The sequence below is a fragment of the Camellia sinensis genome, chromosome 15, assembly GCF_055761805.1.
Source record: "Camellia sinensis isolate YWXY chromosome 15, ASM5576180v1, whole genome shotgun sequence".
In the NCBI taxonomy this organism is placed as follows: domain Eukaryota; kingdom Viridiplantae; phylum Streptophyta; class Magnoliopsida; order Ericales; family Theaceae; genus Camellia; species Camellia sinensis.
In genome coordinates, this window is record NC_138975.1 from 6,157,573 (window position 1) to 6,176,657 (window position 19,085).

General features: G+C 39.1%; 2 protein-coding genes across 2 annotated transcripts; one reads left to right on the plus strand and one right to left on the minus strand.

The window, feature by feature from the left end:
• Window positions 1-472: 472 nt before the first annotated feature.
• Window positions 473-1,375, plus strand: LOC114290772 (ribosomal protein-like protein). Its single transcript, XM_028234745.2, has one exon. The coding sequence runs from the start codon at window positions 785-787 to the stop codon at window positions 1,265-1,267; it is 483 nt and encodes a 160-aa protein (XP_028090546.2). The 5' UTR covers window positions 473-784; the 3' UTR covers window positions 1,268-1,375.
• A 16,873-nt stretch (window positions 1,376-18,248) lies between these two features.
• LOC114290783 (protein SMALL AUXIN UP-REGULATED RNA 51) lies at window positions 18,249-18,845 on the minus strand. The gene has a single exon (XM_082909943.1). The coding sequence runs from the start codon at window positions 18,843-18,845 to the stop codon at window positions 18,249-18,251; it is 597 nt and encodes a 198-aa protein (XP_082766069.1).
• Window positions 18,846-19,085: the final 240 nt, after the last annotated feature.

Genomic DNA, 19,085 nt, shown 5'->3' on the forward strand with positions numbered 1-19,085 from the left:
GATATAAACTTGACAATTCTATTGGGAAAGAAAGGAGGAAAATATGAAATAAAATTAAAAGGGAAAAATATAGAAAAAGATGGAAGGATTGTATGTTCATTGTGCAGAGAGCTAAACAAGAATTCTGCGTCAGAAGTAATGATGGGATGTGGAGAACTGACTTGAAGATTGATTGTTATGAATGACGAAATATATTTTATGAAAACACTTGACATTCTTCTACCAATCTTATCTTATGTGATATATTTTGTCATGCTGCTGAGTTTTTATTAATTTTTACAGGTCTTGTTAAAGATTGTCCATTGAGTGTTGATTTAGAAATTCAATACCCAATTTATATACTATTTTATATATTTCTTGAAACATATATATGTAGTAATATTATTCATTTATGTGATGGTTAATATATATATATATATATATATATTTTAAATATAAATATTACTTACAATGTTAGATGTGGTGGTTTTCTGTTTGGAAATGGGGGTGGTGGGGTTGGGTGAAGTCATTTGGGCCACGCTTCAAGAAGGCCGCCCAGTCCAGAAAACATCTTCTAAACCCCAACCCAACCCAACCCAACCAAACCAAGTTGTATGTGATGTATGTAGGGTTTTGCGTGGGGGCGGTGATGAAACCGAATCGGCAGTGCAGTGCTAGCAATTTCATTTCATTTCATTGTTTGTCCAAAGGCATTAGCGAGAGAGAGAGAGAGAGAGAGGGAGGGATAGATAGATAGATACAACAGGGATTTTAGAGAGGGTGGGAGGGAGGGCAGGCGGAAGCGATGGAGCCACCTCGATCATTGTCCAAGGACAAGGACAAGGACAAGGAGACTAACTCCGAGTACCAGAAGAAGAGAAAGCTACCGACGGCGCAAGAGCTGATAGCTTACTACGAGTCTCAAGGACTGGAGAGCAAAGAGGCTTCTGTCAAGGTCATTGAAGACCTCCAGAAGGCTCTCTTCTTCAGGATTACCAGCTCTTCCAGCTCCAGGGGGGTTAGCAATAGTAGCGACCCCAACAAGAAGATGGTGATGGCGGAAACTAGTAGAAAGCAGCTGGATGTGATCAACGCCCGCCTCATCAATCTTGAAATGAAGCTCGACTCCAAGCCCGGTTACCCACAAACCCTCGTCATCGGTGTCGCCTCCGGGGCCACTCTTCGTGGTCTTGGCACCCTTTTCCCTCACGTTGCAGCTGCCTTCTCCCACATCTGGAATGCTGTTCGCTCCATCACCACCAGTACTTCTTCTCCTCCGCCTCACTAATTGTTTTATATATATATATATATATTTATTTTGTTGTTCAAATCGGAGATGATACAGATAATAATAGACAACCAGAGTCAAGTTCATTAATCCATCTCTATTTTTCTATGCCTGAAGAGTTTCTTTTTTTGAAAAAAAAAAAATATCATCAATTTATGTCTCTGTATTCAAGAATTGTGATTATCCATCTGCCGGTAAAAATTTAGTTTAAGCCCAATTGACAATGATTTGATCGACAGACTCAAATAACTTTCAAGTAAACACACATAAAAAATTAGGCTTTGTGGTTGAGTTGTATGTCTTAAACAGATTAAGTACTTCCCTGGAGTTAGTTAGGCAAAGAAGAGATAAAACAGAAAAGAATATGTATTAATTGGAATGAATTGTTACTTGTCATTAGTTACAAGAACTTAAACAAGAACAAAAGATTGAAAAAATACAGCAATCAACAGAAGAAGAGAAGGGGGGGTTGGAAAAATCTGTCACTGTTCTACTCCTAGAAGTGCTAAGTTAACCTACTCCTATATAAATATCACGTCTTGTCAATGAGGTTTGAGATGTTTTTCTTCTGCCTTCAGCCTTCTTTTATACTTGTTTCTTGAGTAGGCTCTCGATCTTGTTCTTCCTTGATCCTCGGATTCTTTGCATGCTTATCCCTTCATTCCAGGAGTTGTATTTGAATTTCAAATTCCTCTTTGATCCGCTTCTTCTTTATCTCTTATCCCATCATTTTTTCACACCATCTTGGCCAATACTTTATGTTCTTTCCACGTCACCTATGCCATGTCATTCTCTATGTCTTGTTTACACCCTATCAACGGAGGAATCCAACTTTTAGCATCAACAATGCCCCCCTTCATTCAAGGTAAAAAGCTCTTTTGCCTTGAATGATTTATTCTTTCTAACCCCTTTTTTCTTTTTTGGGCCAACATCATTCTCCTCCTTTTTAGGCTTCTTACTGACCTTCTGGGACTATCTCTGTTTTATGAAATTATTTTACACCCTTTTTTGGCCTCTTATTGGCCTTTTGGGCCTATCTTTGTCTCAGGCCCCTAACATTATTTGTTTTATCCAATCTATTTTCATTTGGGCCCCACACAATGGTACTTAAGCTTTTCAAATTCTCCCTCTCCATTACTTCCTTCCTTCTTTCTTGCAGCACTCCTCCCCTTCTTGCAACAAACTCTTCCTCTTCGAAAAAAAACCTAAGTTTCCAGTCATGTGTTCCAATTCTAGTTCCGATCTGGTTCGCCAGTTCCCCATGAAATTGTTCAATTTATTGAGAGTAACAAGTTCGACTCTCAAATAACAACCAGTTTTACTGTTGGTGCTGGAAAACTTGGCCCGTGTTTCTGATCACGTTTCCAGACGGTCTATACCCTTAGTACCCCATTGTTGATGGAGAAACTCTTCTTCTAGACCAGTCTTCTCTCTCATGGATGAACTGGTTGACGGGCACCAGATCATGGCCCAAACCGACTAAAGCTTGGAAAGCTTGGGCGAAGAGGATGACCCCCTTTGAAGGGGATATGTGGCAAAATCTGGGTATCTATCATGCCATCCAACTATCCACTGTTTCGTTTGAGATGGACCCTTGGCTGATTGGTGCGACCACCTGCTTCTGGTCGACATCTTGCAATTCCATGATGCTCAAGTCTAGTATGGCTTCTCCTACCATCCTTGATGTTATGCATCTCACTGGCCTTCTTGCCATTGGCTAGGATATTCATGCCCTTTTAAAAACCCCAGAGGTCAAGCATGATGTTAAAGTAAGTAGTTATAACAAGTTTATTTCGGACTATTATAAGAAAACTGCATACCCACAGTAACTGAAAAAAATGCTTTCTACCTATATTGGCTATGCTACTTCCTTTTTTGTGTGGGTGGCCTTAGGATTACCAAAGAATACTTCACTCTAGCTCTTCTGATCCAAGAAGGTCGACAATTAGCCTTTGCCCCTTTCCTTTTGGCCACAATGTATAGAGGCTTTTTTTCCCTTCATGACAAAAAGATTAGTCAGAGTGTGGGAGGCCCCTTCTGGCTTTTTCAGGCCTGGTTTCTTGCTTATTTTTCAGAAATCAGGTCCAATAGGAGAGTAGGTTATACTCCTAAATGTGAAACTTATGCTGAATTTTTTCTTTCCCATCGACCTCCTCCTTCTGTCACTTTTGCACAGTATTTTTCCAGGAGATTTGGTAATAGACCCTTCAGTGTCTAACTTGTTCTTCAAAAGGACAAGAATTATATAGATCATTTCAAAACCCTCAAATATTTTAAAAAATGTTTCTTTTACTATAATACCCTCATATATATGTGTGTGTGTGTGTGTGTGTCAACTTGTAATCACTCTCTCATCTCAATCTCTCTTTTCTCTATCTCACACTTATCACTATTCTTTTCATCAGTGCCATCGCTACTCTCCATCGGCACCACTGCCGCTCACCATGGAACTCTTTCTCTACTGTCTTCATCACCACCATCATTTGTTGCATCCACAACTTTAGATCTGAGATCATTCACAATTGTCGTCATCGAAAAATGACGATTTGCGATGGTTGGCAAACCTCAAATCTGATATCTTTCTCTCTCTCTTCTCTAGTTTTGATGGTCCGTGCGCTCTCTCTGTGTGTGTGCGATGGTTGGCAAACCTCAAATCTGATATCTCTCTCTCTCTCTTCTCTAGTTTTGATGGTCCGTGCGCTCTGTGTGTGTGACTCACCATTTGTGTATGTGTGTGTGAGTGTGTGACTCACCATTTATGCTCTCTCTCTTCTTCTTCTTTTCTTGATCCTCTGTTTTCGAGTTCTGTCTCTCTATCTCTCTATCTTCTTCTTCTTCTTCTTCTTCTTCTCATGATGCTTTGTTCTTTCAATTATAAAATTTTACTCTGAATTCATGACACAACACTCCTGTAAAGCCATCCTTACAACTTATTTCAGAATAAAATTTTTCTTTGAATCATAATAAATTTTAAAGTAAAAAAGAAAGAGTAAAATTTTACTCCGAATTAGAGTAAAATTTACTATGATTTAAAGTAAAATTTTACTGTCCTTAAGCAGATAAGTATGTTGTTAACCAGAGTAAAATTTTACTGTTAAGAAAACATAGTACATATTACATGAACGAACCAGAGTTAAATTTTACTTTTAGATCTATGAACAAACAAACAAAGAACTCTTAATTTTTCATTGAAATATCTCGATTTCTTATTTTTCTGTCAAATCTAAGTTTGTTTTTATCTCTGATCTGAAGTTATTGATCTCAAATATGAGTTCGTAGGTATCAAATCTAAGATGGTGGTGGTTTAACGGTAAAAATGGTGGTTGTCGGCCGATGATGATGATGAGGATGAGCGACGCTGATAGATGATGAAGATGGTGGAGACGATAAACAACCATCGAGTTTGAGAGAGAGAGAGAGAGAGAGAGAGAGTGTGTGTGCGCGCGCGCGCTGTAAAATAAATGGAAGAAAAAGAGGATATAATGGTTAAATAAAATATTCAAATAACAAATTGTCCTTTATACAAAATTTCATAATTAGAAGGGGGTTTTGAAAGTACTTAATTTTTTTTTGTCCTTTTAACAAGAAAAGAAAGTTAAGAGGGGTTTATGGCCAAATTTCCCTATTTTTCAACCTTTCTCAACTTTACTATCGATAGAATTCCTTCCCTTCCTTTCCAATCTTTTCTCTTTTCTTCTGCCTCTCTATCCTACATGTATGCTGACCCAACCTCCTTAACAGATGATCAAACGCAAGCTCAAAAAATAATTTGGAGTATTTGCCTTACACCCAGGCACATCTTGGTGGGGTGCTCCCTTTCTAATAACAAACATTCTACCTGTAGCTTTGAAAGCCACAACTCCTGTCAATGGGCCAGGCAATTTGGCCTAATCCAGAGTATTCCTTTTCCCTATGTCCATCCTACCATACACGAGTATGTAAATGCTAGGGTTCAATTTATTGAGCAACCATTTCCTTATGCCATCTTGACTGAGAACCGAAAACTCCTACACCAACCCAGCTTCTATGCTTTCTCAGCCAATGCTGGTATGAGCAACAGATTTAAGGACTGGTGGACCATCCTTAGTGCTGTCATCTTCCACAGGCCATTGGAAGAATACCTGTCTTGCCTCTCTCCTTCCCATCGACAAGGCCAAATCTACAAGATATGCGCTTTCCTTATTTTTCTCTTTGCTATTTACTTTGTTCCCTTGTACTTACAGTTTTTTTTTCCTCTTTTGGCACCCTTTTCAATAGCTGATGCCCCAGGGGAGATTGGCACTGTTGCTAGCATCTCTCTTCCTCTACCTCCCCTGCTGGCCAAAAATAGCCATATCTATTGACCATCCATCTCATTTTTTCTCCAACTTGATGGGCTTCACATATGCCCTCATGCATCTCATTCATAACCTTCATTTGTTCATTCTACCCTACACACAACAATGTCGTACCATCATGGGCCTTCCTAAACAATTCATCCCCCATGATGACATAATTCAAGACTTGGTACTTAACCTGCCTACTAACCTTCTCATTAGGACTCATCAAGTATTTAATCAGAGGGTATCTCCTGTCTTCCTCTACCACTTCTAAATGCATCACTGGCAGGAAGTTTTTCTGTCGATCCCTTAATCTGGAAAAATTCCTCTTTTGAATCCTGATTACTCTTTCCTGGCTCCCCTTTGGGATCCTTGGCCCTAAGGCTGCCTGGGCCTTTTCATTGGCTTGCTTATTTTCTAGTCGAAACATGTGTTGAAAACTTGCATGGCTGAAAAAACTTTCTAGCCACTGTACCTCAACCAGTTACTTTTCTAAAGCTTCGCTGGTGCACCTATATTCACCTCTAACTTGCTTAATCACTAACTGAGAATCACCAAACACTTGCAAGCTAGTGATCTTAAGTTCTATAGCTAGCTCTAGGCCTATAATCAAGGCCTCATACTCAGCCTGATTATTGGATGTGATAATTCATCCAACTGATATGAGAACTGATGCACTTGGTCATTAAGTGCTACAAACACAACACCAGCTCCAACCCTTTCTTCTGTTTTAGAACCATCAAACATTAGCTTCTAAGGTGTATTTTCTGCAAAATTGACCTCGAACAGGTCTTCATTGACAGAAGAACTAGGATGCTCAGCCAAGAAATCAGCCAAGGCTTGGCCTTTGATAGCTTTTTGAGGAGCATACTTGAAGCAGTACTCTATTAAGGCCAACAACCATTTGCCTTGTCATCCTCTTATAATTGGCTGGGACAACATATATTTAATTACATCAGTCTGTGCTACCACCCATACCTCTAATGGTAACATATAATGCCTCAACTTGATGGCAGCAAAATATAAGGCCAAACATAGTCTTTCTATTGAGTTATATCTGGTTTCTGCATCATTTAGTCTTCTACTAAGATAATAGATGGCATGCTCATGGCCACTCTCATTATCTTGAGCCAGTAAGCATCCAATGGATTTCTCACAAGCTGATATATACAGCTTTAGTGGTCTCCCCTTGATGGGAGGCATTAGTACTGGTGGGTTTGCCAAGTACCTTTTGATTAAGTCAAAAGCCTCTTGCTGAGGCTTCCCCCAGTTAAAATTCATGTCTGCTCTAGCTTTCACTAAAGGTGAAAAGGCCAAAGTTTTTCCAGCCAAATTAGCTATGAACCTCCTTAAGAAGTTTACGTTTCCTAAAAAACTCTGCACTTCTCTCTTATTGGTTGGAGGTGTTGCTGTTAATATGGCTTTGGCCTTGTTGGCATCCACTTCTATGCCTTTTTGATGAACCAGGAAACCTAAAAAGTTTCTAGCAGACACCCCAAATGCACACTTCAGTGGGTTCATTTTAGCCTATGAGACCTCATTCTCTGAAAGGTCTGTCGAAGGTGGTCTAAATGCTCGTCAAAACTTTCTGATTTAATGGCCACATCATCTATATATACTTCTAAAAACTTTTCAATTAAATCATGGAAAATTAAGTTCATGGCTCTTTGGTAGGTGGCCCCTGCATTTTTTAGGCCAAATGGCATAACCACTCATTCAAAAGTGCCTAAGACCCCAGGGCACCTGAAAGGTGTCTTGTGGGTGTCTTCTAGGTTGATAAAGATCTGATTGTACCAAACATGTCCATCCATAAAGGACAAAATTTGGTGTTTGGCTGCTGAATCAACTAACAGGTCAGTCACAGGCATTGGGTACTCATCTTTAGGAGTTGCAATATTTAAATTTCTGAAATCGATGCAAACTCTCAATTTGCCACTCTTTTTCATAACAGGCACCGCATTGGACAAAGCAGTTTTTCAATTTCTTCTTTTACCAATAAGGCAATTTCATTGGACATTATTATTGGGGGCTGTTTGTGGAGAACAAATTTACTTCTTATTGGAAGCTTATGCTCTATCAATGACCTGTCTAAACCAGGTATTTCATCATAGTTCCATGCAAAACAGTCCATGTAATCAGAAAGAAGGCTAACTAGCCTTTCCTTGTATTTATTAGATAAATTGGCATTAACAAATATAGGCCTCTTGCAAGTTTTATCCCCTAAATCAAATTCCTTTGAAGGATCCTGTGTATCAGCTTTGAGGTCATCTAACTTAGTAGGTTCTGCTTGGATCTCCTTAAAATTAAGAGGGCGATTGTCAATTACACACTCAGCCCATGAACATGAAGGCAACATTCTAGGACTGACTTTGTTTGCAAAAAAGTAAACTATCTAAAGAAGGTGAATCAAACTACACTAACATCATCCTCATTATTTGTACTCATAACTCAAAAATCTGGTTCAGCTGCCAACTCAATGATTGGCTCACCCTGCCTCTTTTGTATCAGGCTGGGTTTGGCCAAGTCTTGGCCAATCTGTCGAAATCTCTCATCTATGTAGGTTTGAAACTCCTCAGGAGTAATGCTCCTGTCTTGTGACTTCATCTCTTCAGACACCACGTCCACTGGTCCCAAGTTTTCCTCATACAGTGCTGCCTCAATGTTGTGCACATCTGCTATGAAAGGGTTATCATTAGCCCAGTAAACCTCCATGCCATCTTTCCCATTGGTCTTCCTTCCTTCCTGGTTGGTTTGAAAAATAAGTGCTTGGTGTAGTGAAAAGGGCACACATCCATTTAAATGGATCCAATCTCTCCCCAGTAATAGGTTGTAATTTGAGGTGGAATCGACCACAAAGAAGGTGGTACTCATGGCCCTTGTCCCAATTCGTAACCTCCGAACTATCGCCCCTTTGGCATCAGATGAACTCCCTGCAAAATTACTAATTGTTGTCAAGTCTATCGATGTTTTTCCTAGCATCCTCAAAGTTTTGGAAAGGAGGATGTTAACCCTGTTGACAGGTATTCCATTCAGGTGCACTTGTACATACAAAGGCCTTAAATGTTTAATCAACTCTTCCCCAGGCTTACCTGGTCTCCATCGATAGACTTGACCACCTCAATCGACCTTGCTATCCTGGCCTTTGTCTCTGCTATCTGAGCTACTGCTTTTGTAAAGTCCTCAACATCTCCAACCAAGTGTGTTAGCAGGTCTGGTCTGCCTTGAAACCTTTTGGGAATAGCCATGACCACATTGCAATCAGCAAGGGGGAAACTGCCAAACTAAATGGCCATTTTCTCACCAAAATCTTCAAAGCTTTCTAATTTATCCTCATCTTTTCCCATACCAGTAGGCTCTGTCATCTTTCTCTAATTCTTTAATTCTCTGTCTTAGCAAAGCGCTTCTGTGATGGGTATGGGTTTCTTATAGGCTATTACAGGCTTGGAAGCCTCTTTAGCACCATCTCCTGGTGTCAACACCACTGCGTTCTTAGGTACACCAACTTTGGAATTCCTTTTTTCCTTGGACCATGTTAGATTCTGAGCCCTTGGTGTTTTCAGACCCTGATCCTCAAGCTCGGACATCATTGCATGAAACTTCCTCTACTCCCACATTTTTTGTGTTCTTGTCTCTCCCATAGGTCTCCAACCTCCTCTAGGAAACTTCGGATGTACCACCCCCTGCCAGCCATAGTGTGGTGGCACTGGAGGCCTGACCATTCTGGGATTATCAAACGCTATGGGTTCTGTGGGGCCACTGTATGGCCTAACATTTATGTTTTCTGTTGGCCTCCTTTCCAGGCCATGTGGATGTGTTCTGTCCTCCTGATTATGGGACCCTTGAGTCCTAACATTCCTTGGCTGGACGGTCTACTTATGTTGTTTGTGCTGTCTTAGATAGGCTCTGATCGCATTGGCCCCTTCCAAACAAGGAGTCATTGGTACCCCTTGGTAGAGGAAAGGCTCATCTGGCTCTCCATATTCTGCAACTTCAGTGGTGAAAATCCCTGGGTCTACTCCATCATATAACAACTCCGCACCATTAAAAGTCTGCAAATCGTGCTGGCCTATGGTATTAAAGCCTCAGGCCACAATCTTTCATCTGTTTCTGTACTTTGTTAACCACAATGGCTTGTACCTTCTCCCTTTCTGTTCCGCACCTGAAACAGACAAAATGGTCCTGATTGACCACTGGTTTCTTTCCTTCAGCTACCAGCACCTTCCACAAGTTGTGAACTCTTTCCAGTTCACTTAGCAACACCCTTGGATTTTTGGTGTGTTCATTCAGACTGACAGACACCATGTTTATATCTTCCACCTCCGAGAAAGGGTTTCCATCGACAGCCATGACCCTTTTGTCCTTCTTAGCATATTTCAGCATTTCTTTCTGAATCAAGTCCGGCACACAATTACGAAAGGTTACCCAGTTGTTAGTGGAATGCTTGAATGAATTACGCCACTTACAATATTCTTTGCCAATTCTATCTTTTTCTTTTGGGATAATGTCAAGAATTTCCCAGTCAACAACTCATTGAACAAAGCATCTGCTTTTGATAAATCAAAAGAGTACTGTCGATGGGTCATTGGCATATTTTCCTTGTTGGCTGAATAGAAGGCATGTTTATTGGTTTTTCTACCTTTCTTAAGGCTTCACATGTCATTGGTGTTTTGCCAATTATCGGGGCAATGTCTATATCCACTTCTGTCTCTAGCTCTATGTCTTGATAATATGTGCCCAAAGCAGTAGCTTTGCTTTGTTGTTCCTCTCTAAGAATGGACTCATAACTGGTTGCCCTCGATGATAGCTCAAAAATGTCTCTAAATTCCATTCTTTCAAATTTTTTCCTTAACTCAAAATCAAGGCCATTTTGGGCCAACCTTATCACCTCTATTTTAGGCATATAAATGTGGCACCTATTTCTAGCCTTTTTAAATTTGTCGATGTATTGTTCTGTAGATTCTCCTTGCTTTTGTCTAAATTTGGCCAAGTCTACCATACTAATGTCTGCCTTAGTTCTATAAAACTGAGCATGGAATTTACTTTCCATATCCTGCCATGTGGGTATTGAGTTTTTTGGCAGGTTGATGAACCAGGTGAAGGCCACCTTTGACAATGAATGTGGAAAAGTCTCAGTTTTAAATTGTCGGAATTAGCTTCCTCACATTGCATAGTGAATTTGCCAATGTGTTATATGGTCGACTGCCTCTCTTCCCCAGTGAATAAGGAGAATTCAGGCATTTTAAAGTTTCTGGAAAGAGGGGTCTCATCTATCCAATAAGGATATGGCTTTCTAAACATTGGCCTGTTAGGCCTCCTTAGTGTCACGCCCCGACAATTTATGTGACACAAGGAGCAGCGTGGGCGATATGCTAAAGGCGCTAGAAGGTTCCGGAATGAGGGAGACCAACCTAGAGTATGCTGGAAGACTCTAGAACGTGGTAGAAGGGTCCGAAGTGGGCTGGAAGATTCCGGAATGTGGAAGAACCTTGGAGTGTCCAGCAGAGTCTGGATGGGTCTGGAACATCTTAGAATGTCCTGGAGAAGCCTACCATGTACTACACTAGTGTGGAGAGTTCTAGATTGTAGTAGATAGGGTAGTTGTCCTAGATAGTTCTATGGAATGTTCTAGATGAGAGTTTGTAGCCCTTGGATCAAAGTGATCCTAGCCATCCATTGAGGAGGGGTATGGCTATATAAGGGTGAGGGATCTCATTTGCTAGGCACCTAGAGACCTGGAGATCTAAGAGAGCTCTAAGAGTGAAGCACTTGTGAGTGTGAGTGTGAGTGTGAGAGCCTTGTAAGCTTTGTACACGACTATACTTGTAAACGTTAACTTGTATAGTGAAGGCATTCTTCCACCTAAACTGTGTGTGTTAGTGTGGTTGAGTGGCATTCTTCCACCTAAACTGCGTGTGTTAGTGTGGTTGAGTGGGTAAGGCTGACTTAGGTGCAACCAAGAGGGTTGAGAGGCATCTAAGGCCGCACGGTAGGCTTGCGAAGTCTAAGTCCGTGACAGTTGTGAGTGTGAGTGTGAGAGCCTTGTAAGCTTTGTACACGACTATACTTGTAAACGTTAACTTGTATAGTGAAGGCATTCTTCCACCTAAACTGTGTGTGTTAGTGTGGTTGAGTGGCATTCTTCCACCTAAACTGCGTGCGTTAGTGTGGTTGAGTGGGTAAGGCTGACTTAGGTGCAACCAAGAGCGTTGAGAGGCATCTAAGGCCGCACGGTAGGCTTGCGAAGTCTAAGTCCGTGACATTAGGCTTAGGCCATACATCTCCTGGATTATCTCCATGATTTGATGCCTATTTACCTGGGTTGGTTCAAAATGCGGCTCCTCATTATAGGCGCCATATCCTACCCCTTCATTTATGCGTGGTTGGTCATTTGGTATACCAAGCCCCTCCTAAGGTTGGCAATGTTGCTGTCGATGTGGGTGTAGGCCAACACCTACTTCCTCAAGATGTCGAGGAGGTGGTCCAGGCCCTCTTTGTGACTCATAATTTCTAAAGCCTTGTTCTTGGTATGCCTGCTGCCTAGGTCTTTGGTGGCCCCTTGGCCTTGGGTTTTCATAGTTGGGAAATTTAGTCAAAACCTCTTTCTTAGACCCTTGTTTGGTGAAAAGGACAACCCAATTTATTTATTTTCATAAACCTTCTAAGGAGAAAACACATAATTGAGTAAGGACAAAATAAAATATATATTTTTTTTTCTTGGACAATATTGTCAGAGTAACATGTTACTGTGAGACAGAGTAATATGTTATTGTCAAATAGAATAATTGTCAAACAGAGTAATATGCCCTTGTGAGATAAAGTAACATGTTATTGTTAAACAGAGTAACATGTTACTATTATTGTTTACATCAATTTCAACAATAATAATAATAAAAAAATGTAAAAAGAATTTCATAGTACATAGATCTTATTTAATAGATCTTGAGGAGAGAATTCTAAAAATATTAATTTTATTAAAAATCGACATTTACATTAAAAGTTATATTATTTTAAAGTTGAACATTTTGATAATAGTGATATTTATTGGACTTTTCAAGGAAATTTTTTTGTGCTTGTCCTTGATGCATTAAAATTTTATTATAAGGGAGTTTTGACCAGATCCCCTTTCATAGTTTGGCTGCCTAGACCTCTGGTCAGCAAAGTTATATTATCCTACTCTTGGCCTGTCGATGGCAGGTTCCTCATACCTAGGGGCTTCAAACTACCCCCTGGCATAGGCCTGACCATGTCATTTACTGGTTCTTCTTGTTCTAAAGGCCAATTATGCCCCCTTGTTGTAGTCTGTTATTTGTTTCAAAAGTCGGATTGTAATGTGATTTTCCCTCCAAGGCCTCTCTTTGTGCAGCGGGCCTATGGGGACCAGTTTGTGCCCTATAATTGATGTTGAGCTTAAGTTCCTTAGAAGTTTGATTGGGATTAATTTGAAACCTTTCCTGTTCCTTTTCTTGAAGAGTTGGAGTTCTATAGAAAGAGGTACTACTCTGGTGAAATTTACCGCCTTAGGGGTTTGAAATTGTACGTTGGCTACATGTGTTTCCAATTTGGCTGGTGGTGGAGGACTGGGAGTGGGGCCGAATCCCCCAAGCATTTTGAGTTTTGCCCTTATACTCTTTGTGAGATGCTCTGGCCTTACCTCAAAGGTGTGGCCAATCTAGACGATCATTTTCTCTATTTGTTCAGCAACCAGGCCATGATATTAGCCCCCATTAGTTGCGTCTTGTCCATCTCTCAACTTCTCCCCGTATCTAGCTATTGGTGACTGGCTGTCCCCAATGACATCCATGTCTTCCCCAAATTCAGGGAAACCAGTAGGAACCCCTGTGTTATCAACAATGCCTCTTACTTGGATCTCTTAGAAGGCCTGACTCATCAGTAACTTTCTTGCTAGCATCAGCAGTCTCAGTTTTTTCAGTTTTCTTCTTCATCATTACTCCAAGTTAGAATGGTCCCACTAGACGTGCCAATTTATGTTGGTAAAAAATTAGTTTAAGCCTAATCGACAATGATTTGATGGACAGACTCAAATAAATTTCAAGTAAACACAAATAAAAAATTAGGCTTTGTGGTTGAGTTCTATACCTTAAACAGATTAAGGACTTCCCTGGAGGTAATTAGGCAAAGAAAAGATAGAACAAAAAAGAATATGTATTAATTCGAATGAATTGTTACTTGTCACTAGTTACAAGAACTTAAACAAGAACAAAAGTGCTAAGATAACCTACTCCTAGATAAATATCACATTTTGTGAATGAGGTTTGAGATGTTTTTCTTCTGGCTTCAGCTTTCTTTTATACTGGTTTCTTGACTAGGCTCTCGATCTTGATCTTGATCTTGATCTTGATCTTCCTAGATCCTCGCATTCTCTACATGCTTATCCTTTCATTCCAGGAGTTGTATTTGAATTTCAAATTCCTCTTTGATCGGTTTCTTCTTTATCTCTTATCCCAGCATTTGTTCACGCCATCTTGGCCAATACTTTATGTTCTTTCCACGTCACCTACGCCATGTCATTCCTTATGTCTTGTTTGCACCCTATTGATGGAGGAATCCAACTTTTAGCACCAACACCATCCTGTCTATCGATCAAATCTCAAATCTCCCAATTATCTTTTACATTAACAACTGCATGTTTTGTTGAGCATCTCATCTTATTAGAACGTCTTCAATCCTTATTCCAAATCTTAAAAATTATTTGAGTGAAAAATCACTAAAGTCCGCTCTCCACTCCTTTATTCACCTTAAATTAATACCAAATTGGAGTCTTTACCAAATTTTGACAAGACTCGTTTCATTTACTCAAATTTCAACCCAATCAAAACTTGAAATATAGGTTTCTTTTATTCAAAGTTTTCTTACCATCCATTCAAAACTTGATAGTTTTTTACTCAAAATTTGAGTTTGTCTTCCATATCAAATGTATTTCAATTTTTATTCAGTTTTATAAATAAAGGTTGGAAATGACGTTGTGAAGACCTAGAACTAATAAGGAAGGGGGAGGGAAGAGTGCCTAATATATGTTGTTATGTATTGATAGGATCGTAGGAGGAGAGGAGAGGATAGGAAAGGAAAGGGAGGAGGACAAAAGAGAATTGGATTATTGAATTCCCCTAGAAGAAAGGATTTGAGGTTTCTTGTTGTTTGGTTGATTGAAAAAGAAAATAAGAAATGTTAGAAAAAAATGCTCTCTATCTATAGTCATTATATGAATGTGATAGTCTACCAATGCTGGAACAAAGTAGGGAATAGGGATAGTAGAAAAATCCAACCTGGTCCCTGACCTTCCGGATCCTAATGGAATGGGTTTGGATTATTTATTTATTTTTTTTAAATATAGTAAGTTCTGAGATTGGAAATAAAAATTTTGATCAAGTTTGGGTCAAATGTGGGGGAAGGGTAACTTGACCCGACATGTCTTAATTTTTTCAAAGTAAAATTTACAAATAAATAGAATGTAAGGGTAAAAAATTACAAATTACTAAAATATTTCATGTGAATTTTTCACCACTTATATAACTTTCGAATTCTACCCACACATACACTGTTTAATTAAAATTGTAAAATATTCAGTGACAAATAGGAGTTAGGGATGAAGGGGGATCATGGACTCTCTAAACTTATCCCAAAAATTACTACTGTTATCCATATATATACCTTCTGAGGACAAGTGGCTTTGATATGACTTTTTTGACCGCACTTGTAACATGAGCCAATTTGATGCTTGTGATGTTATTTTTGTCATTCTTGCTGTTTCTTCCATCTTTTCTGAAATCCCTTATTCCATTTTTTCTTGAAAGAAGTCGTCTTTTTCTTGTTGAATGGTGTGTGGGTATTATTATGTGGTTGTGGTGTAGATTGTGCTATCAACAAGTTAGAAGACAAACTTTTTTGACGCCTGCGCTTCATTCTTTCTTCTTCCAAAACTAAGAGTACAGACAATGTTACCATTGAAATTCCTCGTCCGCTATGAGTTAAATATGTGATAACATGATCCCAAGACAATGGAAGACTATTAAGTATGGTAGTTACTTGCATTTTGTCCGACAAAGAGTGACCAGCATTGGATAATTCTTTAGCAATTAATTCTATTTGATTAACATGATCACCAACACTATCATTATCACTCATACGAGTGTTATTATATTTGTCCAAGAGCAATTGAATTTGAGTATCCGATTGAACTCCATACTTACTTTCTAGTTCTTCCATTAATTGTCTTGCAGTTTCATGTTCTTCAAAAAGCGGAATAATGTTATCTTTCATATTATGTAACATAGTTGCCTTTGCCATTGCATCATCTTCTATCCATTTATTTTGGAACTAATTAGAATCATCATTTGGTTTTGAAGTGGATAAAGTGTGCAATGTTTTTTCATGTGTAAGAAGATAAGAAATATGGCGTTTTCATGCTCGGAAATTATTTCCATTAAGCATCTCGATTCTTGAAGAATCCATGGTATTTTTAATAGCCATATTAAAACAAAATGTGTTACTATGAAAATTCAAATGTAAATATTACAATACTAAAATAAAAAATAAAAATAAGCAAAATTAAAGACAACAACATGTCTTAATAAGGATAAGCCTTGTAGTTATTGAATCGGTCCCTGTGATGAATATGATGTGAAGGAATGGAACGGTTTTGTTGCCTTGGGTAAGAAGAATGATGAAAATCCAATGGCCTTTTAAACCCAACACTTTGCTTATGAGTATTGTAATAATAGTCACGTGCCCAAAGAACACAATGGTGCCTTTTAAACAATGTTTCTTTGGATGTTTTCCTTGGTAACACCCTTGGATAGCCTCCTCCTTGAATTTTTTCTTTTGAAAATGTAGTACAAGTACCCACAGAAAAATTCTTAAAAAAATTCTGAAAATTTTGGTTTTTGAATGACTAAAAACGGCCTTGAAATGAGCAAGAACGAGTAGAAAAACCCCTTGAACCAAGCTGCTGCCAGTTCAAGGTTTGGGTTGAACCGGCTTAAGCCGGCTTGGGTGAAACCGGCTTGTACTGCTGGTCAACGCACGGGTCAACGCGCGGATCAGTGCGCGGGTCGTGCGGAGCAGACGGACGCGGGTTCGAGCGCGGAGGGTTGACGTGCCGATTTGGGCGTGAGATGCTAGGCCGCGGCTTTGGGCTGCTTGGCTGCATCGCTGGGCTGGGCGGTCCTTGAGGCTTTGGGCTGCTGGGCTCCGCCTGGCTGACTTGGGCTGATTGCTGGATTGGCCCAAAAAATTTCTTTTTGATTCTAAGGCCCAAAGGAATTGATTTCCTTGTTGTATGCTTTATTTTGGGCCCTCTTTTTAATTTTAAATTCAGCCCAAAATTCTTAGTTTGCAAAACAGAGTCTTCGTACTGTGTATTTCGGTTGTCTTCTCCATATTTTTGTAGCCTTCCCTCAAGAGAATCGTGTCAGTCAATCCATCCCACATCAGGTATATGTGCTCTTTTAAGTTTTATGAGCTTGAAATGAAGTTATGTAATCCAACCTCTTTTAATGTTTTTGTTTGAGCTGAAGGTGATAGATGATATGAATAATATTTAATTATTATTTTTTTTGGTAATAAAAAGCCAATTAAAACATCTTTGCTTGCTTTTCAAGTTTGGATTTAATACAACACCCATTTGTGTGTGCTTTTTATTTTTATTTTTTATATACATATGATTCAAGTTAAATTGGCAATGTGAGGGTGTTTATTGGCCTATAATGAGTAGTATTTAGTGATTATATTTAATTAAGAAAAATGCTAAAAATCTTTAAAAAAATAGCTCGTAAGAGGGTTGAGTATTAATTGATTGATTATTTCATAAATAACATGGAGTAGATAAATTCAGGAATCATGTATTAAAAATCCCAAAACTAAAGCAATTCAAAATTTATTACAAACCCTTTATAACCCGATCCGGTTAGAGCTACCCACACTATGTGACTCACCTATTATTATTCTTATGGACACTCCAATCTTGAAGTGCTGTCCCCACCCTGACCGATAAATAATATTTCTAAATTTTAATATTGTAATAATCAAAATTAACTGTCACCACCATAGAAAGTAATACTCCATTTAACATCAAACACTGGACACAATCAGCCTTTTCTTTAAACACAATGAATTCTTACAAAATCATAACAAGTACAATAATTTATTATCTTTCTACATCACATTTGACATCTCAGACTAGACCCAACCCAAGTACCGAACCACAACAACAGACTCAAGGAATGTTGAAATTTGAAAATGAAATAGAACAGATAAAAGACAATATCATCAGTCACCTTTAAAAAAACAAAAAACAAAAGGGGCATCAATCACACTTGGGGGGGAAGAGGTGTAGGAAGGCATGGACTTTGGCACCTTTGTGTTTAATGCGGATGATTTGGTTGGAATGGAACCGATGCGTTTTTCAAGGAGTGGATGACCCAATGGCTTGGATGAAGGCACAGTTTCTGGTGATTCTGTATAGTTGGGTGACGAGTACTATTGCCTCCAGATTTGTTTGCTTTTGTGGATTTTATAGATGTTCTTCATGCTTAGTTTTTGGGTTTTGTTGATAATCTCAGCGGTATTTTTTGCATCGTCTTCATGCTCGTTCGTTAATAAATTGCCTTTATTTATCGCAAAAAAAAAAAAAAGGTGGTTTCAACCTAAACCCTCGATTTCTGCAACACAGGAGTGAAGGAATGACAAGGAGAAGAGTTGTTAACTTGCTTGCTGCATGAACAATCAAAACTAGTACTTGTACTAGTAGTAGTAGTACTACTACTGACTACTTTTGAGCGCATCTTCAAGAACTCATCTAATTTCAACCCACCAAACTTGTGCTCGTCTTTCTCAAGATGCTTCAATACTATCCTGAAGAAGGCGACCTTGCATGGCAGTGCTATCCCTCCGGTGAAATTGAACCCATATTCTTCTTCAGCCTTCTCTAAAAGGCATTTGAAGATGGGAAGGTTCAAGAACCGAGTTGGGATTAAGAACCGCTCTCGTTCTGATCCAACGTAGACAGCAAGGAAGCCCAGAGGGATGTGATTTTGATGAGTAGAAGAAACAGCAGTGTCGGTACTAGTACTGGTACCATCGTAGGAGTCTAAGACGATGCCATTGTCATTGTTATTATTAGAGGAAGAAGAGAGTAGCTTCCCACTGCGCTTGAGGCTTATGGACTTCCACCTCTTCATCACTAGTTTTAGCTTTACTACTTGCCTGATCCTTTCCACCTTTTTCATTGTAATTGAAGCCATGAATACTCTAGAGAGAGAGAGAGAGAGAGAGGTCTATGATGAGGAGCCGGCCGCTTCTTGCTGCTTATATATATATATATATATATATTGTGTGCATGCCCTCGTGTGTGTGTTTATATTGTGACACATAGATATTTACGTGTTAGATGCTGGTTAGGTTTAAATGAAGACAGCTTGCTTATTGGTTTTTTTTATAAATTTAAAAATTAAAGAAAGAAAAAGAAGTAAATTATGAATATA

Excerpts from the sequence above, each read along its gene's own strand:
- LOC114290772 (XM_028234745.2), top strand. The coding sequence starts at position 785 with ATGGAGCCACCTCGATCATTGTCCAAGGACAAGGACAAGGACAAGGAG.
- LOC114290783 (XM_082909943.1), bottom strand. The coding sequence starts at position 18,845 with ATGGCTTCAATTACAATGAAAAAGGTGGAAAGGATCAGGCAAGTAGTA.